The 20,563-nt window shown below is 37.1% G+C and overlaps 2 protein-coding genes across 3 annotated transcripts in view; both read left to right on the top strand.

Annotated features, from left to right (window-relative positions):
- EndoG (Endonuclease G) overlaps nucleotides 1–20,563 on the top strand; it is a 56,244-nt gene that overhangs the window by 24,526 nt on the left and 11,155 nt on the right. The window lies entirely within an intron of this gene.
- LOC117983464 (uncharacterized) lies at nucleotides 1,210–20,209 on the top strand. Of its 2 annotated transcripts, XM_069499485.1 has the most exons (10): nucleotides 1,210–1,369; nucleotides 6,864–6,961; nucleotides 8,390–8,785; nucleotides 8,907–9,063; nucleotides 10,335–10,477; nucleotides 11,412–11,579; nucleotides 11,995–12,076; nucleotides 12,939–12,978; nucleotides 13,471–14,349; nucleotides 14,511–20,209. In XM_069499485.1, exons 2-10 carry the CDS (start codon nucleotides 6,939–6,941, stop codon nucleotides 19,004–19,006), a joined length of 6,384 nt encoding a protein of 2,127 aa, XP_069355586.1. In that variant the 5' UTR covers nucleotides 1,210–1,369; nucleotides 6,864–6,938; the 3' UTR covers nucleotides 19,007–20,209. The 2 variants fall into 2 exon arrangements, with proteins under 2 accessions (XP_069355586.1, XP_069355587.1); XM_069499486.1 differs by lacking the exon at nucleotides 6,864–6,961.

The raw sequence follows: 20,563 nt of genomic DNA, 5'->3' as shown, positions 1-20,563 counted from the left end.
ATCAAATCACCCTTCAAAATACAAAATACTCAAAATAGTAGCATGTACCTGTTAAAACAATAGTATTAATATAATTTTTAATTTGGAGGTATTATAGGGTAACTCGGATCCAACCGAGTTATTTACGTCAAATTTGTCTGACCTGTCAGAGTTCCAAATTCGTATTCGCTACTGGGCCAGACTAAATTGGTGTGCTCTTTATTAGTCGACCGTAGAGCGAGACAGACCTAGTTCGTTCCTTTCGCTTTCGCTAGGGAAATGAAAGAGATAAATACTAAGCAAAAATCTAACTAGGGAATCCGATATTTTACGGCTTGTATGGTGTAGGACTGTAGGTGTATGTTACTTACATTAGCTGTTATGTTTTTAACTTAAATTAGTACTTAATAACAACAAAAAAAAAATAGCATTTGTGACGATCGAACCTTTGTATTTACGAATGTATTACGGAATTTATGTGAATAGTACCTACTTACGCTATATTATGCCAATTCTTAAAGGGAAGCCGATAGGAATCGTGTTATATTGACTCTTCGCCGCTGCTACCTACATACTTAGTTACATAAACATATTAATATCTAACATTGTAGGTCTAGTTTTTTACACAGTTATGTTTTGGATTTTATTTTCAGAAGGCAAGTAGCTGATAGACACAATATTATCTAGACTCTTACATAGAGAATTTATAATGTTAAAAATGTACTTGCAATAACTTTAGCGATTTGTACCTATCCTGATTAAAACGTGAAGTACCCGAAGGTTGTTTGAAAGTTGAGTTCCATCGGTCAATAAAATGCGAACGATGGTAGGGGTAATGATAAATGTGTCGTGAGTCGTGACGATTTCTACGCAGTTAATAGGATACCCACCGTTCCACCATTGCTGAAAAAATCTTCACATTAATAAATCTCTATATATGTTCCTGAAAGGTTCCACTCAAAATGTGGATTTTACTTTTAAAGCAAATAATTGAAAACATTTCACTGCAAGCACTGCAAGATCATACGTCTGCACGATTTCGAGATCGCGAGCAAAATGGTTGAAACTGGAAAATTGACATCGAAAATCGCCTCTCGTTCGCACGCGCCCGGTGCTCTAACTGAATGAGGGGGAGAACGATATCAAGTTTGCTCTTTCTTTCACTCCTATAGCTGCTTATTGCAGGCAGCTCGGCAACCGTCGAAACGTGTACTTTCGCCATTTTGTATTCACGCGTCACCGGGAGCAGCGCTCCGTGTGAATGTTACGAAAGAAGATTGATTTTAGTGTTTTAAAGATATTATAAATATTAGTTAGTGTTAAAATAATTGTGTGATTGCAAATGTGCACCAACAAGAAAAAGTTCAGTCGACGATAGCTGCGGTATTAGGTAAATTCAATGAAAAATTTCCGTCTTCTCACTTCGTGCTTGCCTCATTATTAACTCAGCGTTCGTACCGTATGGACGCGGACCGTATGCAGCGACTAGCGAGTAGTAAAGTTATTCAATACCGTGGAACTTATAACAATCGTACTGGTTGAATTAAGTAATTTGACTGTTCCGCTTTTGTCAAAGTTTATTTGTTTAGCGTTTGCGTTAATTAAATAATATTTCCATTTCTTTTAATCTATAACCTGAGTGTAAATAAACTGTACAGTGCTCCTAGCGAGATTGAGAAGAACTACTTATCATAAAAAAATACAAATTATGAACGAGCGAGGCGCGAGCAGACATTTTGAAACCGGTCAAGTACGAGTCGGGACTCGCAGACGAAAAGCCGTTTTTCTCTGGAGATACGAAACCCTAAAAATTGGTCAAGTGCGTGTCAGAACTCAGAACACGCATAAGACAGGGTTCCGTAGCAATGCTAGTTTCTGAAAACTTTGGCGGTTATTATTTCTTAAACGGTACTTTATTTTTAAAATATCTAGGACAGCGTGTGTGTCGAGGGGGTAAACCAAAATTTTCTCTTTCATCTTCAAAGGTACCCTGAAAAATCTTTTCAAAATTTAACCTACCTACCTACTATAACTGTATTTTTCGACTACAAATTACAGCTCTATTTATTTTAAAAATGGCTGTGAGTGTGGTGTGACACGGACTGAATGAATCTATACGGGCTTCTTGTTTTTTAATACGGAACCCAAAAAATCTAATGTAGGTTGTAACCTCAACAATGTTAATCAGGTAGGTAGGTATGTACTGTACTATGTACCTATTCAATTAGGTAAATTATAAATCACGACCCATATTATAAATGCGACAGTGTTTGTTTGTTGATTTGTTGGTTTGTCCTTCAATTACGTCGCAACGGTGCAACGGATCCACATGATTTTTTGTATTCGTATCTGTATTAAAAGACCTGGAGAGTGGAGAGTGACATAGGCTACATTTTATCCTGGAAAATCAAAGAGTCCCCACGGGATTTTTAAAAAACCTAAATCCACGCGGACAAAGTTGCGGGCATCACCTAGTAGGTAATTTATTAATAACATTGCAACCAAGATACTAGGTACCTACCTACCTTAAGTAAATTTAGGTAGGTATAGCATACCTAATCAAAGCATAAATTGTTTAGTAAATTATTTCTGCCTAACTACTTATTTTTTCGAATGACACATTCCTCTATCTCTGTATACCTACGGTATTAAGGTAATAGGTAGGTACTTACCTTAATAGGTGTATGATAGTTTTTTAGGGTTCCGTACCCGAAAAGTGCCAACGGGACCACTATTATTATATTCTGTGGCCCTATTACAAAGCCTACGACGGCCGTCCGTCTGTCTATTAGTAGGCTGTATCTCATGAGTCATGCTCATGACTCATGAACCGTATTTAGACAGTCGAAAGGAGATCGCCCGTGAACGGGCCCTCTTTTGTGGCGTCGTGTCAAAACTTAATTTTTTTTTTAATGTGTTATTTTTTTACGATTATGCTTTATAACGACTTTTTTTCACTCTATTATTGAAAATATCCACAATTACAGTTAGAATCGTAAACATGCATTTATTTTGAAGAAGTATTAATTAAATATAACCTCAATATCAGCAATATAAAAAATTAGATTTCTTTATAACCAGGGTGAATAAATAGAAATCGTTTGCAGAATATAAAGAGTTAATTATTTGTCTACAAAATAAAATTAAAACCATGGTGACACAACAATTATATTAGGGGGGGCCCAAAGCTCCTAAGAAAATGGGCAATCTCTTTTTCACAGAGTGTACAGCACGCGGCAGAAAGTAATGTAGGTACATCGACCTTTAGAAGGAGATAGCAAATTTGTAGAGCACTGTCTCTGTCGTTTGAGACCGACAAAACGTCATATAGGTACCGTAGTGGCACCAATAATCGACACTTTAAGGAGGTTGTGTATTTTCATCACAATTTAAAAATAAATGTTTAACACTTAGAGCAATAACTAGGAGTGCATATAATAAAATATATCTTTAAGAAAATATATATTAGCGTTTTATTAACTGAAAAGCTATAGATTAAAAGAAAAAGCCAAATAATGAAAAATATTAAAAATCTCCAGTTATCGACATCGAAGTTCCAGTAGTCGACACCCAGTAATCGACAGTCACCAGTAAACGACACCTAATAATCGACATCCGCTTCTTCCATCGGATCATTGGATTAATGTTAGGTACTTCGATTAACTACTTACTTTTTAATTTATTTATTTTATAATTTTACTTATCCCGAAGTTATCTTGACAAACAAATAAAAAATTAAAATATATTTGGGTAAGTGTATTTATTTATTATAATATTTTAAAGATCGTATTAAGTATACACATTGGACAAATAATTATCCATTTTCAATATTCTGTAAAAACCTCTTTTGTTGAGACATACAGGCTTACTATTTCAATGCTCTCTTCACGACTATACAATATTTTATTTGGGGTGTTAATTAGGCCATCGAAATGTATTTCCTTTTGTCAGAATTATTGTACTTATTTCATATTTATCTTTTTGCACATCTTCCACTTTCCCTGGAAAATATTCACCTTCGTACTTTACTATTACGATCTTTCCTGGAAGTAAATTCTTACTTTTCTTCAATCTCCTGGCTTGCAAAGAAAACAGTTTGTTTTTAGGTAAATTATCCGTTTTATAGTCGAATAGTGGTAATTGTGGTTTGTAGCTGGATTTCTCTAGACGTATTTCTTTTGTTACATTCTCTATTTCTGATCCTTCATCATCTGCCAAATTAGTGTCTTCAGAGTTCAGACGTCAATTCTTCTCGAGTTCTTTTTTTCCCTTGGGATTTAAATTTAGACCTGTTTCTTTTATCTTCAATAATTTAGTCTTATATTTTCCTCTTTAGCTATTATCTGCTTAGATCTCTCTTTTTTCCTCCTGGATTTACTTTTATCCATTCTTTCTTTCTTCTTTTTTTCATAATATTGTTTCCACGCTTTGCTTTCTGCACACTGTCCTGTTTTTGATAGGTCTGTGCTCGGTTCCATTGTGAAACAAATTGGAGTATTCCCTCTGACTTAATCGTGTAGCATAATTCAAGCCCACTTTTTTAACTGCAGCTTTTCTTCCTTTTTTACGGCCTCAATTGCTTTTTCTATCAGCAGGTGTAATCTTTTCTCGGGGCCATCTGTGAAACCAACTATCGACACATTTATATCCAGTCATCGACACTTTGTCGATTACTGGTAGTTAAACACTGATCAATTGCTTTCAAATATTAAATCAACAAGGAAAGAAAAAAGAGCTAGATTGCATTAACAATTAAATAAACGGTAAAAATAATTATTATCGACATATGTCGATTATTGGAGAAAGGTAGTTTACAGGAACTAGTGTTCGACACCGGCTGTTTTGACAAAATTATTATGACCTCAAATAGTTTATCTACACAATCATTAAAAGGATATTTATAGAAATCCATAAAATAAAGTTTCATTCAAATAACTTTCATAGTATTAAAACAATTGTCAAAAGTTTGGACTCACCCTCTTAACGATTTCTTTAACAAATCTTGATTTTTTTTACAGACGATCGGTCTCCACTTAGTTTTTAATTCGACATTTTTAAATAAAATGGCGGAATTCCGTGACATTTTACTGGATGACAGTAGGAAGTACATTGCCTATGATTCAGTGTTGCCAAATTAAAAAACTCGTTGTCTGTCCTTATTTTCGACGGTTAAAGAAAAAAGTGTCGATTATTGGTCCTTGTCGATTATTGGTGCCACTACGGTATGTATGATTCAGTGTTGCCAAATTAAAAAACTCGTTGTCTGTCCTTATTTTCGACGGTTAAAGAAAAAAGTGTCGATTATTGGTCCTTGTCGATTATTGGTGCCACTACGGTATGAGTGACAGAGACAACGCTCTACAAAGCCGAAATGTCATTCTAAAGACCGATGTACATTACTTTAGGTTGCGTACTGTAGGTATATTTCTATTCCCACTATAATAACTAACAACAAACAATTGAAAACCAAGATGGCGAATTTCAAAATGGCCGCCATGCATCCCATAAAAAGGTTTGTGGATAGACATCAGATAAAAAGAAAAAGTTTAATTTCTTGTACGGAACCCTTCGTGTGCGAGTTCGACTCGCACTTGATCGATTTTTGTGTTGCGTGCAGTTAAAACAAAAACTAGAAGTTGACAAGTATTGTCGGATGCTCGTGCAAGCATGCTTCGATATTTGAACTGGTTTTTACGTGCTTTACCGACTATGCAATAAAAGAGGTTGTATGTTTGGCATATACACATAGTTTTTAGGGTTCCCTTGTGTTTTACACATCCCGAGAAATAGTAACTCGTATAGGATCCTGGATCACTTTGTTGACTGTCTGTCGTGTCTGTCAAGACCCGTCAATACTTCCAGTTTACCTAGAATCATGAAATTTGGCAGGTACCTAGCAATGTTATATCACAAGTAAAGGGAAAAATCTGAAAACCATGTAGGTAATAGTTACGTTACGTCACAAAAATACTTAATATTACTTATTTCTTGTACGATGGTGCGGAACCCTTCCTGTGCGAGCCCGACTCGCACTTGACCGGTTTTATTGTATTGTATATCTTTTTGTTTGTCACGTAGGTACTTTTTAGGGTTCCGTACCCGGAGGGTGGCAACGGACACATAGCCTCCGCTATCCGTCCGTCTGTCTGACTGTCGCGTCGGTCAGCGGGCTGTATCTCGTGCACCGTAATAAGTAGAGAATTGAATTTTTCATAGAAACATTTCTATTGCCGCTATAACAAAAAATAATAAAAATTTCAAAATGGCTGCAGCCATTAAATTTTTAAAAAGTGGTATTTCTTGTATGACGTTACGGAACCCTTTGTGTGTGAGTACGACTGGCACTTGACCGATATTTCTCTATTTATGGTTCAACTAGGGAGGTAGGTACTGAAACGATTTCAGTCAAACTTTGAACGGAATTTACGTTCTCTGTTTTCCCGAAACACAGTTTCCGCAAAAAAACTTAAAACAATGCAGTTTCAGCCGCGGGAAAACCTAAGTATAGTAGGTACGCGACAGGTCGAGATGGCAATCGGGGTGTGAGGCGGGGGGACGCCCCGTGCTGCCATCTCAGAATGAGAAGGGTTTTGGCCATAGGCCACACACCTTTGAGAACATTATAGAGAACTCTCAGGCATGCAGGTTTCTTCACGATGTTTTCCTTCACCGTCAAAGCAAGTGATATTTAATTACTTAAAACGAACGTAGCTCCCAAAAGTTAGAGGCGCGTGCCCGGGATCGAATCCCTGACCTCCGATTAGGTGGCGGATGTCCTAACTACTAGGCTATCATGGCTTCAGAATAGATATTATTAGGTAGGTATATTTAAGTATATAACATTCACTCTTATAATTCTTCTTTTAATATATGGCTTTTTTCAGTGCCATGTCAGCACAATGCACTTTGCCAGACACTTATAATTGATCAGAGGCGAAGCAACCGCGGTTCGCGACACAATGAGCCTGCCTCCACAATCCACGTAGGTATACCTGGCGCGCGTCGTCGTTGGAAATAAAATTTATCATGCCAATTCAAGTGACGTCACAATGACGTCACATAACCGTACAATCCAATAAAATAATCTGTTCAGTGCTACAGATAGAGTATGATTTCTCTTGCGCCGAACACCCTACGTAAACTGTGAAGAATAATAATAATATTATTGAATGAAGGAATATTCACTACGTGTGTGTACAATAACCACAATCAATCTTTATCTCTTTTTAGGGTTCTGTAGTAAACAAGGAACCCTTATAGTTTCGCCATGTCCGTCCGTCCTCGGTTAATCTCAGAGACTATTTTTAGTACTAGAAATCTGTAATTTGGCATGGGTATAAATATTTATCACGCCGACAAAGTGGTGAAATAAAATTGTGATAAATATTTTTTTTTAGGGTAACTAGCTCCCCTACATGTAAAGTGGGGATGATTTTTTTTTTCTCGTCTACCCCATAGTGTGGGGTATCGTTGAATAGGTCTTTTAAAAATACTGTGGGTGTGGGAACATCATTTTTCGATTTCTAGTTTTAAACTGGGTTTGGTTTCTCCTATAGGTATAGTCCACGACAGGTTGAAATGACAATTGGGGTATGAGGCGGGGAGACGCCCCGCACTCCGCCCGCACTGGGTTAGTGCGGATGCTGTGATGGCATTCCCTCCCCGATTGCCATCTTGACCTGTCGCGTACTATATCTATTTCTTCTGTGACTATTATGTAGTTCGATTCAATAGTTTTTGTGGCAAACCCTGCGACAGAGACTCCGGAGTCCGAATATCAGTGCCACCCCATATTATGTAAATCGAAATATACAGTACGCCGAAAGTAATGTAGGTACATCGACCTCTACAAGGAGAAAGCAGATTTGTAGAGCGTTGTCTCTGTCATTGAGACCGACAAAACGTCATTAGGTATGAGCTGTGGCCCTACCGCGGTTGTTTGACAGCTACAATGTCACGATCGCAATCATCTCTGATTGGTTAATGCTCGCTCACTATTGGCCACAATGCATTGTTGCTCATTGTTGCAACAAGAATCGCACAAATTCAGCCAATCAGAACAATTGAGGTTGTAATAATGATTGATGCAGGTTTTAGACAATCGCCCCGCAGATATTAGATAATAACTAATAACAAATGTTTGAATTTGACAGTTGACACATGTTATCATCTTATCAACTTATCAGTTCATAAGAGCTCGCCCCGCCGGTATGAGTGACAGAGACAACGCTCTACAAAGCCGAAACGTCATTCTAAAGGCCGATGTACATTACTTTCTGCCGCGTAGGTACCTACTGTAAGTATTTAACTGTCTCAACGACAGACACAATGCTCCACAAATCTGCTATCTCCTTTTAAAGGTTCATTACTATCTGCCGCGTACTGTAGGTAAATCTCTATTTCGTCACAGCTTCAGAAGAAAGAACGGTTCAAACAGCGCAGTCATGGACGAAGGAACGGAAGTAACACTATTAGATGATGATGAAGGCAACTCGAACCCACAAACTGATCAGAACTCAACTGACGCCGCTGTGCCGTACGACGATAATTTTGAAGCTGCGTCTCTCGAACTGACCACAGAGCTACCTCAAAATGAAACTGCACAGGATAGAGCGGATAAAGAAGATGAGGATGAAATGGCAGAGATCACGAAAACAACTAAAAAACCAAAAGGCACGGGACTCGACAAGTTTAAGAGGAGACTGGTTCGGGCCATCGCGCATTTGTTGCGCAACGATCAGATACCGACTGACGAGATCTGGGAAGACTTGACGAAACAAAGTGGCTGTGATTGTAAATTGCTTTGGTAAGATCCGCATTCCTCCTTTCTAATCCCAACGCACTGATTCCTCGTTTCTAATAGATGCCCATTGCTAGCTAAAATCCATTGCTCCCGCGCTAGTTTATTTATCATAAAAATTGTTTAGGGATCGGATGCGTACGTTGACAATGAAGAAGCTGCGGAGATTGTTTACGTGCGAGGACAAGATTGCCAATATCACCCCGGTCGCGCAGTTCACCGTGACAGACTGGCTGCTGTTCGACCTCGTGCTGGTGCACGAGAAAATAGACGTTATCGGCCAGGTAAGAACGTTTCAAATCGAATGTTATGTCTAGTTTATGCCCGCGGTTCAGTCTACTTGTTCATGAGAAAATAGACGTTATTAAGCAGGTGATAAGGATTGAAATGTCTTGTGTTATATATATGTAAAATATTACAGCTAGCCTTATCTAATTACTAGGCATACAAATCATGCGTGGAATGGTATTAATAATTTAGCTTAAGCCCGCGATTTTATCGCATTCAGATTAATTCTCATTTTCATATAAAACTCGTCATTAATACACGAGTAGGTATATCTACTCATGTGTCATTAGGTAGATAGATTAATATCTAAATATATAAAATGAAAAGGTGACTGACTGACTGACTGATTGATCTATCAACGCACAGCTCAAACTACTGGACCGATCGGGCTGAAATTTGGCATGCGGATAGCCATTATGACGTAGGCATCCGCTAAGAAAGGATTTTCGAAAATTCAACCCCTAAGAGGGTGAAATAGGGGCTTGAAATTTGTGTAGTCCACGCGGACGAAGTCGCGAGCATAAGCTAGTCTAAATATATAAAAGGAAAAAGTGACTGACTTACTGACTGATCTATCAACGCACAGCTCAAACTACTGGACGGATCGGGCTGAAATTTGGCATGCAGATAGCTATTATGACGTAGGCATCCGCTAAGAAAGGATTTTTGAAAATTCAACGCCTGGGGGTGAAATGTGGGTTTGAAATTTGTGTAGAAATCGGAACCGAAGGTGCAATACCAATCGGAAGTTACTACCTTTCGGATCGGAATCGAACCTCCACAACATCTCTAAACTAAACCATGGTAATTGCTTGGTGAAATTAGGCATTTTCCTACTTTTGAATTTGATAAATATTATTACTTTATTATAAACAAGGATAAAAAATAATGACGTACGCTGAAAAAAATATTAAAATCCAACAAAGATTTAAAAATTTCACAGGCATTTTAATTTTTGAGTGCGAGAGTCTTCTATCCCTTTCTCGCAAAACGAAAATTTGTATGAAACCGCACGAAGCTACTATGGCATTAGCTGTGGCATTAGTAAGGTGTGACGTCAAAATGATATATCGCTATCTCTGTCTAATAAGAAATATTTGAATGCTTATAACTTTTTTGTTATTTGATCGATTTAATTAGTTTTTTCAGTTTACGTCATTATTTTTATTTATCCTAGTTTACAATAAAGTAATAAAAATAAATGGAGTCAAATACCCAATTAGGCATACCTAAGTCTTAAAAAGTACCTACCTATGCTATGTCATAGGAACTACAAGACCCAGAAGCCGAAGAGTCGCCAAAGATACTGGAGGATCTGTTCGCTACAGTGGTCGTCTTCGACTTGGAGCGTCTGCGAGGCGACAAACTGACGAAAGCCTGGTTTGAAGCCACCAAGTCCTATAATGGCACGTAAGTATTTATCTAAGGTCCACTTTTTAAGGAATTTTGATTGGAATGCATTCCTTAAAAAGTGGAGAAAGATGGAGCAAATATGTTAATAATGTCAGGACCTTTTCCATCTACCTACCTATTTGTTAATAATAATTAGATTATAAACCACAGAAAAGGGAATATAGACTCATAAAAACTCGAAGTTTAATATTTCCGACATTTCCAATGTCAATTTTTGGATCCAAATTATTGAGACACAAAAGTCCGAAATTCGTTGTAGCTTTTCTTTTTAAAATTCACCCTTTAATCTTTGAAAGAAAATGGGCAGGTTTTGGTCTTTGGCAATTCATCTCGAAATCTCCACATTTGATATTTGCAAATTCTAAAATTCCAGTGATGCTTATCCCTTTCGTTTTGTCTACCTACATATTGCACACTGATCGCATAATCTAATCTCTAATTTTATTACATGTAGGTGTAGGTACCTAAATATACCATATTTTCGGAAAATTGGATCGGAAATTTAGTGCGAGGTTGACCAAAAAAAACGGCTTTATTTACTGTACTATATAGTATGCGACAGGTCGAGCTGGCAATCTGGAAGGAAACGCCCCGCACACTCGCACAGCCCCCGCGCTAACCCGGTGCGGGCGAGCGCGGGTGACGTGCGGGTGTCCGGGGCATCCCCCCGCCTCATACCCCGATTGCCATTTCAACCTGTCGTGCACTATAGATTTAGTATGAATTAGCGCGGTTGGACGAAGAACCTGACTAACTGACATGTCAACGTACAGCTCAAATAGCTTTTTTTTTAAATAGAGATAGCGAGCAAACGAGCCGGGCCTCGAAATTAAAAAAATAATAGAAATGTCTCCTGAAAACTTGTGATTTTCTATATAGCGGTATTTGCGTGAGCAGCGACGATAGATTAAAAATGTAATTTTAACTTCAGAGAGAGGCAATGCTCGCCGATGCTGCTGCAGCGTCGCTGGTACCAGCTGAAGGAGATGGTGCGCGAAAAGTTCTACCAGTTCTGGTTCATGTACAGAGGCAGCCAGCAAAACTTGCCCGCGGCGAACGAGTTCAAACCTACCAGCCTGGAGATGGAGATAGTTAAAACGTAAGACTGGGCGCAGACTATTACCACAGTTTAACGAAATACTACCAGTTGTTCGACGCCTTTGAAGTCGAGCGATGCTGCCGCTCGTGTAGGTATATACGTGTTCCTACGCAAATATCCAAGGGTTGTCACAAAATTGGGATTAAAATCGCGGGGAAATCGGTAAAATTTTAGAACTTACTAAACGACACTTAAAATATATAAAACCACGCTCACGTAAACCCTCGTCCATCAATCACACAGACTACGCGAATCTGTGTGCAGCGGGCCGCGCCGCCCGCGCTCCGCAACCCACCCCACCGTTGCTCCGTACAAGTACATTCGTAATTGGACTGTATATTTCAAGGCTGTGCTATTACTTTGTAACTACAATTTTGGTACATGATTAACAAAAATTTAACCTATTTAATTTTAGATTCAAGTACATCACAACTAAACCTTTTCCAACGTGGGAGGAATCAATTCAACAGAAGAAGGTGGCACTGCCCGAGGATTTTGTGAGTTTTGTTAAAGATATAATAATTGTACTTGAATAGAAAATAAGTGACACTGTAATATATTACATACTAGTGATGTAACGAATACAATATTTTTGACATTCGCGGACGGGAATATTCAGTTTTTGTTTAAATTTGGCGCCATTTGTCTATGGCTTGGTGACCTTGGCGGCAGTCCCGTTACCAAATGATAAAGAGAAGACTGATAATGTGATTACGAAGTTAAGTTTTCATTACATTAAAAAACATAAGAAGTTAATGGATTTTGTTTTATTAACCAACACCAACAAAATATTTTTTTTATATTCGCAAAACATTCGCAGTAATGTCGCGAATGCGAATATGTAAAAATATGCGAATATCCGCGGATGCGTATGGGAATATTCGTTACATTACTATTACATTTATACACATCATGTACTTATTTACAATAATTTACGTCCCGTTGGCACCCTACGGGTCATAATCATGATCAACCCATCGCTGGCGCACTACAGAACACGGGTCTCCTCAGAGTGAGAAGGGTTTTGGCCATAGTCTACCATCCGCCACGCTGGCCAAGTGCGGACTGGCAGACTTCACACAACTTTGAGAACATTATGGAGAACTCTCAAAGGCATGCAGGTTTTCTTACGATGTCTTCCTTCACTTTTAAAGCAAGTGATATTCAATTACCTACATAAAACGCACATAACTCCGAAAAGTTAGAGGCGTGCCCGGCATCGAACCCCCGACTTCCGATCAGGAGGCGGACGTCCTAACCATTAGGCTATCACAGCTTTTTTTAGCCCTTCGGATATGGAACTCTAAAAAATAAATGAAAATAAACAATTTCTAAATCCTTATTTTTAAATTGTTTCAGGAACGTTTGCAACTGGCTAAAAGACGTATATTTCGGACGGGTAATTAACATTTAAAATTTTGTTACTACTTAGTGTGATTGCAGTCAAGCGCAAGCCTATATATAATGTTAAATGACTAATATTCCCCTTTCCTCTCCAATTAAGCGTCAGGCTTGTGCTAGGAGTAGGTACGAAAATAGTGCAGCGGGCGGGGTTTGAACCGTCGGACCTTTCGGTTTTCAGTCCACTACACCGGTTGAGCTACTGAGGCTCTAAAAATTTGATACTTAACAAATATTATTAGTATTTGTTAAGTATTTGCTCGGCTTTACACGTAGACGATTTATATATTTTCGTGAATTTAAGTGCATTAATTCAGAAATCATAAAGTACAGGTGGACGGACAGACGGGAAAATTCAATCAATCGGTCAATAAAATAATAAATTATTCCCATTATATGTTTATTTAAGCTGTTATATTACGTTCGTCCGTCTAGCTAAGCTGAATTTTTGCTACGTAATGAATACTAATTAAATCTATTGATATTTTAGAAACCGGGCCTGATCTTGAAGTTATCGAACCACAGGTTGAAACAATCGATTTGGATCAAGAAATCGAATCAGAAGACTCCAGAGATTCTACCTCAACACGGACGCTAAAGGAAAATGTCAATTTAGGAGTAGTGAAAATTGAAAAAGTAGATGAAATATCAGACGACGATGATGATGTATGTGTATTGGACTCTGTACACATATCTTTGGAACCAAATACAAATGCAGAAACTGAAAGTAGTCTAAGGAATAGCAATGAACAAAACGTTGAAGAACAGAGGTCTGCTGACGTTAATATTGAAGAAGATATCTCTGATGTGAATGACAATCACAGTTCGAACGATTCCATACAGTTCAATAGCGTTACAAATGATAACTTAAATTTAAACACGCAGATTGTTGACACTACCCATGACACAGGTGGTATTGACTCTCAAGATGATGCTGAAATGCTACTGCCAACAATAGTAGCAAGCACTTCAATGGCAAATATTTCCAATGAATTTGATATAATAATGCCCAAAATATCAAACGTATCAAGCGTTGCGATTCTTATTGACGAACCAGTAGATAATGCTGTCAATAGTGAGATTAATGGTATATTGGAGAGCGTTGCTGACAACATTTCAACAAAGAATATGTTCAACGTACCACAACGTACAACATTCCCCACGCTAGATAACATACAGAATCCGGATGCATTAGTGAAAAATATAGATGAGGAAATAAGTTCTAACGAAAAAGTTATTGAAATCAAAGATGAAGTCGAAAAAGGCTTGGATTCCTTCATTGCAGTTCCAAACCATATTAATATATTTGATGGTATCGAATTAGAAGATGATGGGATCGAGTATGTTGAAGAAGAAGATCTCATGAAAGGTAAATATCGTAAACATTTCTTAGTTGAAAAAGACTGAAAGTATTATTTTAGTAATATATAAGTAGGCTCCAATCAATTTAGCGCAATATATTACTCCATCGTTTAATACATACTTGACTATCATAGTTTTCACAAAATTGTATAATTTGTTTTGTTTCAGAAGTAAAGCCTAAAGAGGAAATAAAAACTGAAAAAACTGACGACAGTGACAGTGAGTATGCGAGTACGCCAACAATTGATTTAAAGCTTCTGCTAACTCCGGTGGTGTACACAAAAAAACTTGATGACATGGATGTTTTTCGGTTTATTGATTATAACACGGTAGAAGACAAACGAGTGATCGACAATGCTGATAATGAAAGTAAGCCATACGATAGAAATTGTGTCAAAATGGAAGAGATATCTCAAGAGCGTCCACCTACACCTGATAGTGATGCATTCAGTGACAGTGCATCAGAATATCACTCAGAATTCGATTTAGGCCCAGAGAATATCAGTCCTTCAAGCTGGCTATTGAACAAACTTCCAAAATTATCCTACAACCCTATACAGTTATGCAAGAATCCTGACTTTAACACAAGATTAAAAAGACTATCAGCTGGATTTTTTAGTTCTGAACGAAATAGACGCCAACTAAAAGAATGTAAGCCTCTGACGATTGATTTACACAAATCATTCGAGACTAAACTCGTTAATAATACTTTATATTTAACTGGAACCAAATCGATAGAAAATAAAACACATGGGCTAGAAGAACACACCATAGAAACAACTGTGTTTCCTACAACCTTACCGTTACAAAATTTAGTAGATAATGTTATAAATGATATTCTAGGCCCTAGTGTTAAAAATGAAGACCGTGGAGAAAGCCAGGATCCACAAAAGTTTGAAGTGCCGCAGGATGATGATATTCTAGGCCCAGCCCCACCTCCAGACCCCTCTTTAGCAAAGCTTTCAGCCCTAGATAGTCATTCGGGTGAAAGAAATAAAGTAATAAATTTGCCAGATATAGCACAAATTCGTCGTCTAAACGAAAAATTGCTTACTGCAGAAGTGTCTCCTATACAAATTTCAAATATCACTAAGGCACCCGTGAACATTGTTTCAGTACAACAACGCTCAGATATTGCTTCACAAAACAATAAAAAACTACAAAATCATAATAACATAATTAATAAAAGCATAGACTCAACGGCGTCATCCACAGTGAGTGATATAAATTGTGAAACATCAAGTATTTTAGACAAAATTAGTTTTACTTCTGATGCCACCTGTCATGATGATCATCTTATTGATACCACACATAAAACCATATCTTTAGAATCAAATGATAACTTGAATATATTATCTAAAGGAAGTTCACTTAAACGATTTAATAATCAACTGCACAAAGTTGTAAAAGAACCTAAAAAACAAGTGCGTGGAAATCGTGTTGAAGTATCATGGAACCCAACTCCTAAAAAATCTATTATTCCTCAAGATCGACTTTTAACATCTGATACTGTTGATAAAATATTAAACGTCTGTAAAGGAGATGATAGTTGGCTAAAAAAAACGAAGGCGTATAAAAAGGCAATGAGGAAAAGGGCCTTAAATGAAACAAAACAAAAGGAAAAAAGCTCTGTTTTATACAAAGAAATAAATCAATGTGACAATGAAGGTGAAGTAAATATGAATGAAGCATCTGCGGTTACGATTGACAATGAAGTGTTGTTTATAAGTGCCACTGTAGCACCTACTGAAAATGTATGTAAAAATACTGGCCTCAATACTGTACCAAATCAGACGACAAATGAAATAAACAAAAAAAACCCAGGCAACACTATGAAAAGAGTCGAAAGAGAGAACTTAGATAAAAAACGCTTTAAATATTGTTGTTGGGCACGAGAAAAAATGCAGAAACTAGGCTCACGAAAGAAATTGATACAAAAACATAAATGCCCACGTCCTTTGTGTAATTGCTGTTGTAGACAAGAGCTTGTTGAAAAAATGTTTATAGTCAATAAAAAAAGAAGAGATATGTTAAATTTTCAAACGATCCAGGCTGAAACAGACAAAACCACAAAGCTGATAAAAGTTAATGTTTCAAGTCAACAACGTCAAAACTTAACACAAATGCCACAAAGTCCAAAGGAAAACTCTACAGGAAAGCCGCTGAAAGTTTCAATCGGTATAAACACTGACTTTGATGCAGAATTTGAGACTGGTTTTGCTGCTAATTTGGCAGAATTCAACACAAGTTCCAAATTTTTCGATAACGAAAGTCCTGCAGTATCAGCAATAAAAGTAACATATGGACCTGATGACACTCAAGCTATTGGTCAAACTCAGACCTCTGTTAATTTAATGGTTTTGGATAAAAATAACAAAACACAAATATTACCTGGAAATAATCCACAAAATGTTTCAGATGAAAATGCTCCAACTTTCTCATTCAGCGAAAGGAATTCATTTAAAGAAATTCCAAAAACGAATCGAATAGTTTTAGATAAAAGGAATCCAACGTTCTCAATCAAGGAAAATATAATGAATAAATATAATGAAATAATGAAGGATGTAAATCCCGTAAAAATTCGTATGGTTTCAGATATAAATGATTCAGCTGTCACACTTCAAAAAACTAATCCATTAAAATTAAAGCCTATAGTTTTAAATAAAAAAAATGTAATTATTCCGCCAGAAAGTAACTTAAGTGCTGTAATTACAAATAAAAAGAGTCCAATATCTTCAATCAGAGAATGGTCAGATACACGTACTAAGGACATTGCGAAGCAAAGTCAGCTATCGTCATTGCTTTTAGATAAATACTATCCTAAAATCGCTCCTAAAACCCGTATACCTCAGACTCCTAATCTTGCCCCATTAAGTGGTGGTGATACAAAAGTCGTACTGGATGAAAAAGGTAAAACATTAGACAAAATTTTATTTTTATCAAACGATAGATGGAATAATGCTTATTCTCGAACGCCTATATGCTTAGGAAAAAATAAAATATTACTTTGCTCCTTTGAGAACACCCAATTGAAAAATCAGCCTAAGCTGGATGGCAATCTCGTCGCCAATCTGAGTCAGTCTGTGAATCAGAGCCCAACATGTCAAAGTACCCCACCAGTAGTGGCGTTACCAGATGGAGTACGAATTGTTCTCTTGCCTAACAAAGAATTAGCTCTTTCTATTGACCCTGGAATTGAGCTAGACTCCAGTCAATTAGATTATTTGCCAACTCTCATGGCTTCCATTCAGAAGCAGCTTACTGCCGCTGATGAAGTCGATAACATTACAGCCTCTCCCATGGATGAATTGAAAAATAAGACCGATTCGAATGCTCAAAGTAATATTACCTTAGAGAATCGTAATGTATCTGATATGAAATCAGATGATAAAGGAGTTGAGAAGGAATCCTTAATAGAAGTAACTTCATTTTCTTGTAATGAAAATTTTATAGATCATTCTAATGTGATGAAAGTAGATATTAATAAAACTAAAGAACGGGCTTGTCACAATAAGGAAGAGAATAGTACTGAGTTTGATAAAAGTAATGCCAGCGTAGTTGATTTGAAAGATGACTCTGACTTGAACAAGAAAACAATATTGTCAGATTTAATGGAAATGTCTGGTATTTCGGCAGAAGATACACATCTCACAAATCATGAAAGTCCTACTAAGCAACAGCAAGAATTATGTCCACCGCCTATAATACAAGGATTGCAATCACAAATCACTAATCAACATAATGAAAAGTTTATAAACAATCCTCTATTTAATAATCCTGTTGTAAAAGCTGCTTTAAATAGATGTCCAGAGTTGTGCATAGTTTTCTCGTATACGGAGCTGAGATATGCTTCAGAGAATAACGCACGGTTCTTTAAAATGGACATTGTATCTGGCGTAGTAATGCCTATAAATTTAGTAATTAAAAAACAAACGCAAGGAGAAAAATTAAATAAGCAAATTACAATCTCAAAGTCAGTGATAGATTTAACTGATGACCCTGAAGAAGGCGAAACCATAAGTATCGAGGAGCAAAATGCTAAAACAGTTGAACTCGAGCCATCAGCGGAAAATGTAAAAGACCGCGCCGTACCAGTGAAATTATTTTCAGTCCGTCCAACTATATTACAACGTGGTAGAAGTTTGTTGGTATCATCGGTCAAGACAGATGCCACATCGAACGTAAAAAAGAAAAAGATGATTCGAATAATCAAAGTTAAACGTAAAAGAAAAGAGCCAATGGAATGTATAGATTTGGATTCAGATAGTGAACAAAAAGAAAGTCCTCCAGCAGTTTCCAATTCGGAAGCGATTCCGGAAAAGACAAAATCAGATGACGATTCCGATTCTGACGATGAACCGTTGGCGTTTAAAGCGAAACGGATGAAAGTCTCAACCGAATGCATTGAACCTGGTGAAGAATTGAACCAAAACACTGATGACCAAGAAGAAAATCTTAAAGATAACAACCAGAGTACAGAAACACTCAGTGGTGAGTTTACAGAAATAGTAAACGAAAACCTGGTTGACGACACTCCTAGCAATATAACCAAAGAAGCCCATGAAGATCAGACGCCCCAATTAGAGCCAGTAGTTTTCGAACCAGTAGATTTTGGAGATGATATGCCCGAGTCATCAGATGAAGACTGCATCTTAGGTGTTTAATAATAGTAATGATCGCCAATTCAAAAGTCAAACTGTTTACGTACCTAAAGCATAAATAAGATAGACAATAATAGTAATTTTAACGGTTTGTTGATTTCGTTCTGTGTGTGTGGAAACTGTTTTCGCGCGCAGTTGACGCAGCTATGCGCCATGTCTTCTTGTTTCTATAGACAATCGTTTCTGTGACGTCAGTTGAGTTGATGCAATATTTGTGGATGCTGTGACCGTACCTACCGCAATCAGGAAATCAGAGCAACAGAAATTGAGCTATTTTATAAGTAAATGTTTATATACCTACTGGATAATATAAGAAAACTATTTTTTATTACTAGACAAATTTTTGTTACCTACCACTTTTAAAATCGTTAGCAAAATAAGTACCTAGTAAAGTTTGTAACTACGGTCCAGAATCCAAATGCAAATAGCTTTACTGCAATTAACATTTGGGCGGAATAATTTCTCACGTTAGAGTTAGATAGTTATTTAAGTAGGTATACTTAGTAAGTTTGTCTGTAATTATGTAAGTACCTAGTCCCTTGTGGAAACTGTGATATTAAATTATTAAGTAGGTACTACCGATTAAAGCCTGACCAGGAAAATAAAATCCCTTGCCATATTGCGGAAAACCCGTGGAACTAATTTATACAAGACCATATACCTACTTATTGACCATAAACAATATACTAGTGGCGCTCCCAGAGCAAGTTTTTTATATTCCTGGTCAGGCTTACATCAGTAATTTATGTATAAAAACTAAAAAGGTACATTACCTTATTTGCATTTAAAAATATTATATTAATGCCATTATTAAGTATATATAGTTACCTAATAAATAGACCGGAAAGTCACAACAGGATACCTCACAGATATTAGTTCATAGAGTAAACAAAAACTCTGATGCCAAATATGGATGTTTTCTTTAAGAGGTCCATTATTTTTTGATCACATGACACGTTTTCAGGCGCCAATGTAACGCAAAATTCAGAAAAGGCAGACTGACATATTTGGCATCAGAAAGTTGCCCTTTATGATGAACCAACAGCCACATCTGTCAACTTTACCTTTGTTGGTTCCAGAGTTCGTTCGGTTTAGAATGTCTCTTGTTATGAATTATGGTCTTAAATGTACCTATGTGTAAAGAGGTTCCGAGACGATCAGGCAAGCAGATTTGTTTTGCTTGATCAATCTGCTTGATGCGCCCATCACACAGCAAAAATCACATGTTCTTATTTCGTAGGTACGTGATCTTCGTACTTATAAGTAGATAGTCAAGAGGCGGACAAACAAAGTGATCTTTATCAAAATACAGCGGCGATTTTATTTTCCAGAGTTCTGGGGGGTTTCGGTATAGTGAAATGAGTAATAATAAAGATCTCTTTTCCGCTCCTTTAATTTTCGCTGTTGTCGCACAACAAAGCGTCGTCGTCCGCAATGTCTGACAGTTGACACGCCACGCGAATGAGCTATGCTTGATCAAACCAACGCGATAGACGCGTCAAGCACAAAATATAAAATCGCATCAATCACGCGTTTAGCACGCTTGACTCAAGAATCAAG

This window comes from Maniola hyperantus, chromosome 7 (assembly GCF_902806685.2).
Source record: "Maniola hyperantus chromosome 7, iAphHyp1.2, whole genome shotgun sequence".
NCBI classification, from domain to species: Eukaryota; Metazoa; Arthropoda; class Insecta; order Lepidoptera; family Nymphalidae; genus Maniola; species Maniola hyperantus.
This window is presented reverse-complemented; position numbering and strand designations above follow the sequence as displayed.